This window comes from Rattus norvegicus, chromosome 2 (assembly GCF_021556685.1).
Source record: "Rattus norvegicus strain SHRSP/BbbUtx chromosome 2, alternate assembly SHRSP_T2T, whole genome shotgun sequence".
NCBI classification, from domain to species: Eukaryota; Metazoa; Chordata; class Mammalia; order Rodentia; family Muridae; genus Rattus; species Rattus norvegicus.
In genome coordinates this window covers 80,848,265-80,861,179 of record NC_141535.1, presented here as the reverse complement: position 1 = coordinate 80,861,179, position 12,915 = coordinate 80,848,265, and the positions used below count along the sequence as shown (strand labels likewise).

At 41.8% G+C, this 12,915-nt stretch overlaps 1 protein-coding gene across 1 annotated transcript in view; it reads right to left on the bottom strand.

Annotated features, from left to right (window-relative positions):
* Nucleotides 1–12,915, bottom strand: part of Dnah5 (dynein, axonemal, heavy chain 5) — a 283,019-nt gene that overhangs the window by 162,805 nt on the left and 107,299 nt on the right. Inside the window, 2 exon segments of the mRNA NM_001419569.1 lie at nucleotides 2,134–2,358; nucleotides 3,291–3,503. Of these exon segments, the coding sequence (NP_001406498.1) occupies nucleotides 2,134–2,358; nucleotides 3,291–3,503 (438 nt within the window).

Below are 12,915 nucleotides of genomic sequence, written 5' to 3'. Positions count from 1 at the left end.
GAGTGGGAGGAGTCAAGGCCCCTCCAGCTACCCTCCTCAACATGAAATGGCGTTACAGTTCAATTGTAGGAGTCGCTTCTATAACTGTTAGCCCTTCCTGCATAGTTCCAAATTATCTGAAATATGAGATTCAATCTATGAGAATACAAAGACAGAGCTACAGTAATCCCGTTACAAAAAAAAAAAAAAAGGTAATCACTTAATAAGATCAAATCTTTCTGGGTTTGTTTTTTCTCTTTTCTTTTCTTTTTTTCCTTTTCTTTCTTTCTTTTCTTTTGTCATTTTTTTCCTATGAATTTTCAACAGTCCAAAAATCCTAACATTCAATAGTGATGATTTTGTCAAAAATTTTTACCAAAGCTTTAAGACACTTTATTTATTTCTTTTTGACAAATAAAAAGCCTAAATTGCCCTGTGCCCATCCCTTATTTCTCTAAGAGTCAAACAGTGTGCTTAGAAGATTAGCACAAGACTTATTTATAATAGCCAGAAGCTGGAAAGAACCCAGATGCCCTTCAACAGAGGAATGGATACAGAAAATGTGGTACATCTACACAATGGAATATTACTCAGCTCTCAAAAACAATGACTTTATGAAATTCGTAGGCAAATGGTTGGAACTGGAAAATATCATCCTGAGTGAGCTAACCCAATCACAGAAAGACATACACGGTATGCACTCATTGATAAGTGGCTATTAGCCCAAATGCTTGAATTACCCTAGATGCCTAGAACAAATGAAACTCAAGACGGATGATCAAAATGTGAATGCTTCACTCCTTCTTTAAAAGGGGAACAAGAATACCCTTGGCAGGGAAGAGAGAGGCAAAGATTAAAACAGACACAGAAGGAACACCCATTCAGAGCCTGCTCCACATGTGGCCCATGCATATACAGCCATCCAATTAGACAAGATGGATGAAGCAAAGAAGTGCAGGCCGACAGGAGCCGGATGTAGATCTCTCCCGAGAGACACAGCCAGAATACAGCAAACACAGAGGCATATGCCAGCAGCAAACCACTGAACTGAGAATAGGACCCCCGTTGAAGGAATCAGAGAAAGAACTGGAAGAGCTTGAAGGGGCTCGAGACCCCATATGAACAACAATGCCAAGCAACCAGAGCTTCCAGGGACTAAGCCACTACCTAAAGACTATACATGGACTGACCCTGGACTCTGACCTCATAGGTAGCAATGAATATCCTAGTAAGAGCACCAGTGGAAGGGGAAGCCCTGAATCCTGCTAAGACTGAACCCCCAGTGAACTAGACTGTTGGGGGGAGGGTGGCAATGGGGGGAGAGTGGGGAGGGGAACACCAATAAGGAAGGGGAGGGGGAGGGGGATGTTTGCCCAGAAACCGGGAAAGGGAATAACACTCGAAATGTATATAAGAAATACTCAAGTTAATAAAAAAGAAAAAGATTAGCACAAAGCCATTTGAAAATGCAGTCTTGGTTCCACCACATCAGGGCCAATCTTTCATAATCTTCTCAAACATAGTGGGGCAGAGACCCAATCCAGAAAACCACACACCTAAGCGCTTCTTGCCTCTCCCCTGATAGTACAATCTATAGAAGAGGACAACCCTAAATTCCTTCCACAGTCGAGCAACAGTAGCTAAGCATTGCCCTTCCATCCGCTCCTCGTTACATCGGCTGTGGTATGAAGGGCCACTCTGCAATCAACAACATAAGCAACTGTTTGCAAACAACTTGTGAGGGATGGGATTTGTCAAATCCCCCAAAGAAACGTTAAACGGCTCTACCACCCATGTGTTTATTATATCTGCCCCCAAGAAAGCAGTGATGTTTGACCAATGAGTACAAAGGAAACAAGACAGAGAAAAGCTTTTGGGGGATGCTGCATGACATTTTAGCATCTAAAATAACAACCAAGAATTTTAAAGTAATATCTCATTCCCCCAGTGATGTGGTATAGATTATTGGAATATGACTAAAATTTCCAGCTTAAGGCCGAAAAGACAGTCTGACATGTGCAGTCTGATATCAGTAAAGCCTCTGCCGGAATCTGACCTTTTCACGAATTCAATCTAATCAATCTGGTGGGTGAACACAGATGGCGTCTAGAGTTTGCTTTTCTGTAAATGAAACAACATTTATAAAGCATTTACCAGGTCATCAAAGATGTCCCTTTGGTGCACATGAATAGTAATCAGAGTCTCATATTTAACCCGCTCCATGGAACTCAGGTCCTTTGTGGTCATCTCAATCAGCATGTTCAGTAACTCTAGGAAGGACTGGTTGGTCTTCTGCATGATTTTCTTATCAAACTTGGCATTTTGAAGGGCTTCTTCTGAGTCTCGGGTCCATAGCATTTGAATTCCTAATAATCCAACCTTGTAGAAGTTTTAAACAACAATAACAGTGAGAGAGAGAGAGAAAGAGAGAGAGAGAGAGAGAGAGAGAGAGAGGGAGAGAGAGAGGGAGAGAGAGAGGATGTATATAGTATAGTTACAACTTGTATGGAATTCAAAATTTATAAAGAAATCACAGCATAATCAATCACCATAGTTAATACATGAATGGATGGCCTTGATGATATCAACTTCTTTGATTTGTTTCAAAGTCCACTGACACAATTCATGTTGTTTATTTAGTGGGTTAATGCAGAAAGCACTCTAAGGAGTCTGTGTCTCTCCTAGGATCTTAGGTCACACATGTTTAGTTCATACTTCTTTCCAAATAGATTTTAAAGTCATTTTCAGGTAAAGAATTAAGTTGGCTTTATTCAAATGGGGGTAGTATTTGTAGATAAAGGAATTAAGTTGGTTTTACTGAAATGGGGGTAGTATTTGTATATAGTAGACACTCATAAAAATCTTTACTGATCACATGGACTAGAAGAACTTGTTTCCTGTATTTTAATACTGAAGAATATTTTTCTAGTAAAGTGTACTCTGAGTACATATTTATGATCTATGCCATTACTACATAAGAAGACTTCATAAGAGAAAAACTGTTTTAAGTTAAAAAATATGTTAGGTATCTGTCACCCCAAGCCATATTTAAGTATACAATTATATATGACCAACGAAGCCATGACAAAGTAATTCCGATTCTGTGCCAAGGCCAATGACCTCTCCAGGAGAGGAGACTATTGGGTAATATGAAATCTTTAAGCTTATTCATATTTGGTAAGTCATTATGAAAATCTTAATATTTGGTCAGACTAAAAATGCTCCATTTATGAGGCCGAAATAGGCAATATCTAAGATTTAAAATGACTGTTTTATCAAAAAATAATACTTTCCAATTTTAATCTACTGACCTGAGCAGGGAAGGAAGAAAGAAATTCAATCAACTGGAAACCAGATTCTTGAATATTTGCAGCTGCCTGGCGAATCACAAGATGTAATGAGGACTGAGATTCCTCCAGCAGAGAATTAAGCCAGACCTCCACATTGCCCTCTGCCATCACGGGCTTGTCCAATTCAATTGTCTCGCCCTCCCGAGAGGAAATTGACAGAATCCGATCATAGATCTATGTTAGAAGATGAAAAAGATAGCAATGTTCATATAAAAAGAAGAAGAAATACCTCTCCTCTGTGCCCTTTGCCAATGTTACCCTTCCCATTACAAGTTAAGACACAAATCATAAAACAGAGGGCAAATAGGAAATAAAGCCTTTTCAAAGCAACAGCCAAAAGCTAACTTTAAAATCTATAGCTGGAACCTAAATCAATTCCAACTCATCCAAACTCTGAAAGGCTGAACTTATTTCTAAAGGGAATACTTCATACAAATATCCTGATGGAAGAGAAAAAAATATCTAAAATCCTCAAGCAACATGGAGTTTGCAAAGAGGCTGTAAATCCATACCACATGATTATTGGGTTGGAATTAGGAACGGCCTGATCAATATGATAATGAGAACAAAGCCATGGCAAAGTAATTCCGATTCTGTGCCAAGGCCAGTGATCTCTCCAGGAGAGGAGACTCCTGTGTCTTCTGATCAAATCCAACCCCTATTCTGTTCATTTCCCTTCCGTCTCTGGGCAATGCTGTGCCATGAGAAGAGCATGCTGTCTACAGTTCAAGACCTAGATCCTGATGGAACTCTTTATGGAAGACAGAACTAAGACCAAATTCCTTGTATCTATTAGTCATTAAAGGAAGGCACCCATTCCGCATCTCTACCCATGTATGTGACAAGCAAAATGGCATCAAGACAATGGTCTTTGGTTTTAAAAAGTAAACCAGCAAAAACACCATTCTTTTTTTTTTTTTCCCGGAGCTGGGGACCGAACCCAGGGCCTTGCGCTTCCTAGGTAAGCGCTCTACCACTGAGCTAAATCCCCAGCCCCAAAAACACCATTCTTAAGACCTCCTCAGTTGTATACTGACTTAATTCACTGAGAGGCCAGTGCCTCTTAAGCTTCAGTCTCTTCTCTCACGTTTGGTGTTTATACTTTTATAAAATTTAGAACCCACAAAATCAGGACCTGATTTCCTGGATGTACCCACCAACTTTGTGATGGAAACAAACAAACAGGCAAAGGAAGCATTATCTGCAGAAGTGACTGTCACGCAGAGGCTAAAGATAAGCAGGCATTTAACCTACAAACTAGGAGACAAACAACCTTTGCTCCTCAACCTGAGACTGTGAAAAGATCTTCTGTTGAAGACAAAAATCCCAGTACTACAGCAGAAATATTTCCTTAAATGACTGAAGGACTTCCTTCCTGATATATATTCTTTTTTATTTAAAGATGACATGTTGGTAAATATAAGCACAAAGATGAACTACTGCCAGAAAAACAATGCTTCTGACTGTCTTCAGTGCTGGCCTTAATAAAACTGTTAGACATACCAGCTATAATTGCAGATGTCTGTAATCCCAGCACTTGGAGGGATACAGTAGGAAAATTACAGTCTTGAAACTAGCCTGTGATGCAAAATGAGTTCTGGACTAGCCTTTTTTACATAGCAAGTCCATATCTCAAACAAATAGCAACAACAACAAAACTAGCAGAGTAGAGTAAAAGCAGAATGTATAAAAAAAGAAAGAGGCTTCTAGTGTCCATTTGCATCCTGGAGTTAACCCTGTAGCACAGGTCTCTGTACCTAAATCCCTCCTGGAGAGAGTTGGTCTCTGAGGAGTGCTGTCATTCCTAAGTTCACAGGTGAGACCAACACTTTTTCTTCAATAACTGGCCAAAGAGGGATCTGCCAGGAGACCACAGGTCACGGGAACCATGGAGCAACCAGGGACAGGATCCTTCAGGTTTCCACCAGTGCCTCAGAGCTAACCCTGTGACTCAGGGTTACATCCAAACCCCACCCAGAGAGAACTGGTCTCCCAGGAGTGCTAACACAACTAGGATCACAGGCTCACAGGCAGGACAGGCTCCAGTGAGAGACAACAAGACCAGCTAACACAAGAGATAACCAGATGGCGAGAGGCAAATGCAAAAACCTAGGCAACAGAAATCAAAGCTACTTGGCATCATCAAAACCCAGTTCACCTACCACAGCAAAGCCTGGATACCCAACAAACCGGAAAAGAGAGATTCTGATATAAAAATCACATCTCATGGTGATGATATTAGAGGACTTTAAGAAGGACACAAATAACTCCCTTAAAGAAATAAAAGACAACACAGGTAAACAGGTAGAAGTCCTTAAAAGAGGAAACTCAAAAAAATCCCTTAAAGAATTACAGGAAAACACAACCAAGCAGGTGAAGGAATTGAACAAAACCATCCAGAATCTAAAAATGGAAATAGAAACAATAAAGAATCACAAAGGGAGACAACCCTGGAGATAGAAATACCTAAGAAAGGGATCAGGAGTCATAGATTCAAGCATCACCAACAGAATATAAGAGAAGAGAGAATCTCAGGTTCAGAAGATACCATAGAAAACATTGACACAATAGTCAAAGAAAATGCAAAATGCAAAAAGCTCCAAACCCAAAACATCCAGGAAATCTAGGACACAATGAGAAGACCAAACCTAAGGATAATATGTATAGAAGAGAGCAAATATTCCCGACTTAAAGAGACAGAAAATATCTTCAACAAAATTATAGAAGAAAACTTCCCTAACCTAAAGAAAGAGATGCCCATGAACATACAAGAAGACTACAGAACTCCAAATAGATTGGACCAGAAAAGAAATTCCTCCTGACACATAATAGTCAGAAACACAAAATGCACTAAACAAAGAAAGAATATTAAAAGCAGTAAGGGAAAAAAGTCAAGTAACATATAAAGGCAGACCTATCAGAATCACACCACGGGGCTGGGGATTTAGCTCAGTGGTAGAGCGCTTACCTAGGAAGCGCAAGGCCCTGGGTTCGGTCCCCAGCTCCGAAAAAAAAAAAAAAAAAGAACCAGAATCACACCAGACTTCTCAACAGAGACTGTGAAAGGCAGAAGATCCTGGGCAGATGTCATGCAGACTCTAATGCCAACCCAGGCTACTATATCCAGCAAAACTCTCAATTAACATAGATGGAGAAACCAAGGTATTCCATGACAAAACCAAATTTACACAATATCGTTCTACAAATCCAGCCCTACAAAGGATAATAGATGGAAAACTCCAACACAAGGAGGGAAACTACACCCTAGAAAAAGAAAGAAAGAAAACTTTCAACAAACCCAAACAAACAAAGTTCCACCACCAACAACAAAAATAACAGGAAGCAAAAAAATTACTATCCCTTAATATCTCTTAACATCAATGGACTCAATTTTCCAATAAAAAGACATAGACTAACAAACTGGATACTTAAACAGGACCCAGAATTCCATCCCTGACTTCAAGCTGTATTACAGAGTAATCTTGATAAAACTGCATGGTATTGATACAGACAGGCAGTTCAATGGACTAGAACTGAAGACCCAGAAATGAACCCACACACCTATGGTCACTTGATGTTTGACAAAGGAGCTAAAACCTTCCCATGGGAAAAAAAGACAGTATTTTCAACAAATGGTGCTGGTTCAACTAGTGGTCAGCATGTAAAAGAATGCAAATTGATCCATTCTTATTACCCTGTACAAAGCTCAAGTCCAAGTGGAGCAAGGACCTCCACATAAAACCATCAGATACACTCAAACCAATAGAAAACAAATCGGGGAAGAGCTTCGAACATATGGACACAGGGAAAATTTTTCTAAACAGAACACCAATGGTTTATAATCTAAGATCAAGAATTGACAAATGGGACCTTATAAAATTGCAAAGCTTCTATAAGGCAAAGGACACTATGAATAGGACAAAACGCAACTAACAGATTGGGAAAAGATCTTTACCAATCCTACATCTGATAGAGGGCTAATATCCAAAATATACAAAGAACTCAAGAAGTTAGACTCCAGAGAGCCAAATAACCCTATTAAAAATGGGGTACAGAGCTAAACAAAACATTCTCAGCTGAGGATTATTGAATGGCCAAAAAGCACCTAAAGAAATGTTCAACATCCTTAGTCATCAGGGAAATGCAAATCAAAACAACCCTGAAATTCCACTTCACACCAGTCAGAATGGCTAAGATCAAAAACAAGTGACAACAGATGCTGGTGAGGATGTGGAGAAAAAACACTCCTCCGTTGTTGGTGGGATTGCAAACTGGTACAACCACTTTGGAAATCAGTCTGGCGGTTCCTCAGAAAATTGGACAGAGGAATGTAAGGATCCAATTATACCATTCCTGGGCAGATACCCAAAAGATGCTCCAACATATAGCAAGGACACATGCTCTACTATGTTCATAGCAGCCTCACTTATTCTAGCCAGAAACTGAAAAAACCCAGATGTTCTTCAAAAAAGTAATGGATACAGAAAATTTACACAATGAGAACTACTCAGCTATTAAAAACAATGACTTCATGAAATTCTTAGGCAAATGGATGGAACTAGAAAATATCATTCTGATTAAGGTAACCCAGTCACAAAGGAACACACATAGTATGCACTCACTGATAAGTGGATATTAGCCCAAAATCTCTGAAAACCCAAAATACAATGCACAGACCACATGAAGCTCAAGAAGAAGGAAGACCAAAGTGTTGATTCTTCAGACCTACTTAGAAGGGGGAACAAAATACTCAACGGAGGAGATATGGAGACAAAGTATGAAGCAGAAACTGAATGAAATGCCATCCAGAGACTGCCCTACCTGGGGATCCATCCCAAATACAGACACCAAACCCAGTCACTACTGTGGATGCCGAGAAATGCTTTTTGACAGGAGGTTGATATAGCTGTCTTCTGAGAGGCTCGACCAGAGCCTGACAGAGGCCAAGGCTTATAGCCGACCATTGGACTGAGCATAGGGTCCCCAATGGAGAAGTTAGAGAAACCCTATAGGAAGAACAACAATATCAAACAATCAAACCCCCTAGCTTCCAGGGACTAAACCACTAACCAAAGAGTACACACGGAGCGACCCATGGCTCCAGATGCATATATAGCAGAGGATGGCCTTGTTGGACATCAATGGGAGGAGAGGCCCTTGGCCCTGTGAAGGCTTGATGCCCCAGTGTAGGGAAATTCCAGGGTGGGGAGACAGGAGTGGGTGGGTGGGGAAACACAGAGTCAGGGGGAGGGAGGATGGGATAGGGGTTTTCTGGAAGGGAAACTGGGAAAGGGGATAACATTTAAAATGTAAATAAAATATCCAGAAAAAAGGAGAAAGAAAAATGCAAAAATGCATGCAAAAAACCATAGTGCCAACTCCACTGGGAGCTGTTCCTTCATATCAGACAGAACATTCGCCCACATACTCCACAGGTTAGCAAGAATAATGCTCCCGAGCACTGCAATTCACTGCCTTCGCTTCTGTGCCCTCGGGCCAGGCCTACTGCACCAGGCCTGCCTTTCTTGCCCCTTGCTTGCTTCCAGTCCACCCTCCAACTGCACCAAACTCCTAAGCAGAAACTGAGTATCCAACTTAGGAGCCTCTGTGTTTTCCTGACACATGCGGGAAGGAGTGAGAATCCATGGCACAGCTCACCTGGCCTTACCCATGACTCTTTGTTCCTTTTCTCATCACTTCCCCTTGTGACTTTAATTACATTCTCAAAAAAAGAACCATAAAATTGTAAACACAGATGCCTGTGGATTTGAAATTATTAGAAACCAGAAACTTTGCATATCTCACCAGGTTACAGTGAGGTTACAATGGATTACAGTTCCTGATGATAGTTGGCTTTTTTACCATAAAAAAAAAGGCAGATATTAAAGTGATGTGTGCTGGCCAAAGCACCAAGGGCGTTTAAATGCTGTGAAAAATTATGGGAGAAGCAAACAAAAAGTTTACTCTCGGTATCTGTCTTAGAGTTTCTAACATCATGACCAAGAAGTAAGTTGGGGAGGAAAGGATTTATTCAGCTTACACGTCCACATTGCTGCTCATCAGCAAAGAAATCAGGACTGGAACTCAAGGAAGCAGGAGCTGATGCAGAGGCCATGGAGGGGTGCTGCTTACTGGCTTGCTCAGCTTGCTCTCTTATAGAACCCAAGACTACCAGCCCAGGAATGGCACCACCCACAATGGGCCCTCCCACCCTTGATCACTAATGGAGAAAATGCCTTACAGATGGATTGTGGGGTGGCAGGCCTGATTCTTGGTCAAGATAGGTCGAATTCCCGGAAGACCCTAAAAGAGATCCCTAAAAGTGACAGCAGGTGCATTCCCATTCTCCCAGGACATTAGGGCCTCACGTAGTCATGCCCTCCCAAAAGACCACTGTAGAGAGGTTTGAGACAGACCAGTCATTTAGGGAAATGCCTCAAGCCCCTCCTCCATAGGTGAGGACATGACTATAGGTTACACAGACCCAAGACAGACCAGTCACAGAGGACAACGCCCCAAACCCCTTCTCCACAAGTGAGGACATAACCACAGGTTACATAGGCTCAAGACAGTGCCCTAGTCCCTTCTCCACAGGTCAAGACGTGACCACAGGTCAGGTAGACTCAAAACAGATCAGTAGAAACAGAATCACCTCCCCAGATATGTAGATGAAGTCTTCTCAAACTCTCAGGTTAAAGCAGTAGGAAGTACCTGCTGTCACACACTGACCCATCTTAAATACAAAAAAGTGTATTTAAGTGCCATGTTCAGAATTAAAGGTGTGCAGGAATTATTCCATCGTCTGAGAGCTTCTGTCAGAAGAGCTGTAACACCACTGCTTAGGGAAGAGAACTGCTCTCCTGAATTCACTACCAGAAGCTCCCCTGCACCCCTCGACAGCTAGTCAGTCTCCTGCTGACTCAGTCCAGCCTGAAACAGAGGTAGAACAACGCCTGCCTGAGTTCTCTTTCTTTCTCCTGGACTCAGGCACCCAGCCAGGTGAGAGATCTCCACGAAGGGGACCAGGCACCAGAGCCCTAAATGGATCTCATGGAGACATTTCAAGGGAGGCTCTTTCTCCATGATAACTCCAGCCTGTGTCAAGTTGACACACAAAACCAGCCTGTAGAGTCTCCTAATAGACAATCAACTCTGCCACCATCTAATGCCTGCCCTTGAGCCTCCAGAATTGAGAGAGAGCCTGCAGCTTTTGTTCTAAGCCATGGAAACCTTCACACTAGTACACACACACACACACACACACACACACACACACACACACAGTTCTAATCTGGACTGCACACACCTCTGAGCTCTCACACATACATCTTTCTGACCAAACCATACTACCCTTCCTCACCTACCTGGTTACAGTCCACTTGTCCTCAAAACATCAATCTACACGAGTTTACTCATGCAAAGATTCTGCCTAGTTTTCCTAAACATACACCAACATTTGGTCTCCCTGGAAGGCTTTCTTATGAAGCATGTGCTTAACACAAGCACAGTAATAATTTGGCCCAAGTGTATCAACAACTTAATAGTGGAATCTTTGAATAAAAAAGATGATCCATTCTCCCCAGGAACACGACAGCCAACCTCACGGAGGCACATAACAAGGTGCCTGACCATAATGGCTGGCTTTTAATTGCTTAGCGTAGAATAAGTCTAGCACTGCATTAAGTGCACTCTGGAGACTTCATCCATCTATTCTCTCTCTTTTCCATCAGTTCCCTGAGGCTGGTTGGGATATTCCCACTCTTAAACAAAACATCTGGCACATGATAGCTACTCAATAAATTAATCTGGCTGATAGGCTGAATAAATGAATATTATTGAGTTGTTAAGAGGCACCAGAGAACTGAACACAAAATCGAAAGGGAAAGGTCATTTTCCTAGGAATTCTGGATACAAGGATAGACTAAACAGTGTCTTCTGGAATCTATGCAAAGGTGTTCTCCATCAACTTGGATAACGTACACACCTCCTTGATACCATGAGCAAAGTAGGAGTATAAAAGAGAAGAAAAATAATTTCTTTTTTTTTTATTAACTTGAGTATTTCTTATATACATTTCGAGTGTTATTCCCTTTCCCGGTTTCCGGGCAAACATCCCCCTCCCCCCTCCCCTTCCTTATGAGTGTTCCCCTCCCAACCCTCCCCCCATTGCCGCCCTCCCCCCATAGACTAGTTCACTGGGGGTTCAGTCTTAGCAGGACCCAGGGCTTCCCCTTCCACTGGTGCTCTTACTAGGATATTCATTGCTACCTATGGGGTCAGAGTCCAGGGTCAGTCCATGTATAGTCTTTAGGTAGTGGCTTAGTCCCTGGAAGCTCTGGTTGCTTGGCATTGTTGTACTTTTGGGGTCTCGAGCCCCTTCAAGCTCTTCCAGTTCTTTCTCTGATTCCTTCAACAGGGGACCTATTCTCAGTTCAGTGGTTTGCTGCTGGCATTCGCCTCTGTATTTGCTGTATTCTGGCTGTGTCTCTCAGGAGCGATCTACATCCGGCTCCTGTCGGTCTGCACTTCTTTGCTTCATCCATCTTGTCTAATTGGGTGGCTGTATATGTATGGGCCACATGTGGGGCAGGCTCTGAATGGGTGTTCCTTCAGTCTCTGTTTTAATCTTTGCCTCTCCCTTCCCTGCCAAGGGTATTCTTTTTCCTCATTTAAAGAAGGAGTGAAGCATTCACATTTTGATCATCCGTCTTGAGTTTCATTTGTTCTAGGGATCTAGGGTAATTCAAGCATTTGGGCTAATAGCCACTTATCAATGAGTGCATACCATGTATGTCTTTCTGTGATTGGGTTAGCTCACTCAGGATGATATTTTCCAGTTCCAACCATTTGCCTACGAATTTCATAAACTCGTTGTTTTTGATAGCTGAGTAATATTCCATTGTGTAGATGTACCACATTTTCTGTATCCATTCCTCTGTTGAAGGGCATCTGGGTTCTTTCCATTTTCTGGCTATTATAAATAAGGCTGCGATGAACATAGTGGAGCACGTGTCTCTTTTATATGTTAAGGCATCTTTTGGGTATATGCCCAAGAGAGGTATAGCTGGATCCTCAGGCAGTTCAATGTCCAATTTTCTGAGGAACCTCCAGACTGATTTCCAGAATGGTTTTACCAGTCTGCAATCCCACCAACAATGGAGGAGTGTTCCTCTTTCTCCACATCCTCGCCAGCATCTGCTGTCACCTGAGTTTTTGATCTTAGCCAATCGCACTGGTGTGAGGTGAAATCTCAGGGTTGTTTTGATTTGCATTTCCCTTATGACTAAAGATGTTGAACATTTCTTTAGGTGTTTCTCAGCCATTCGGCATTCCTCAGCTGTGAATTCTTTGTTTAGCTCTGAACCCCATTTTTTAATAGGGTTATTTGTTTCCCTGCGGTCTAACTTCTTGAGTTCTTTGTATATTTTGGATATAAGGCCTCTATCTGTTATAGGATTGGTAAAGATCTTTTCCCAATCTGTTGGTTGCCGTTTTGTCCTAACCACAGTGTCCTTTGCCTTACAGAAGCTTTGCAGTTTTATGAGATCCCATTTGTTGATTCTTGATCTTAGAGCATAAGCCATTG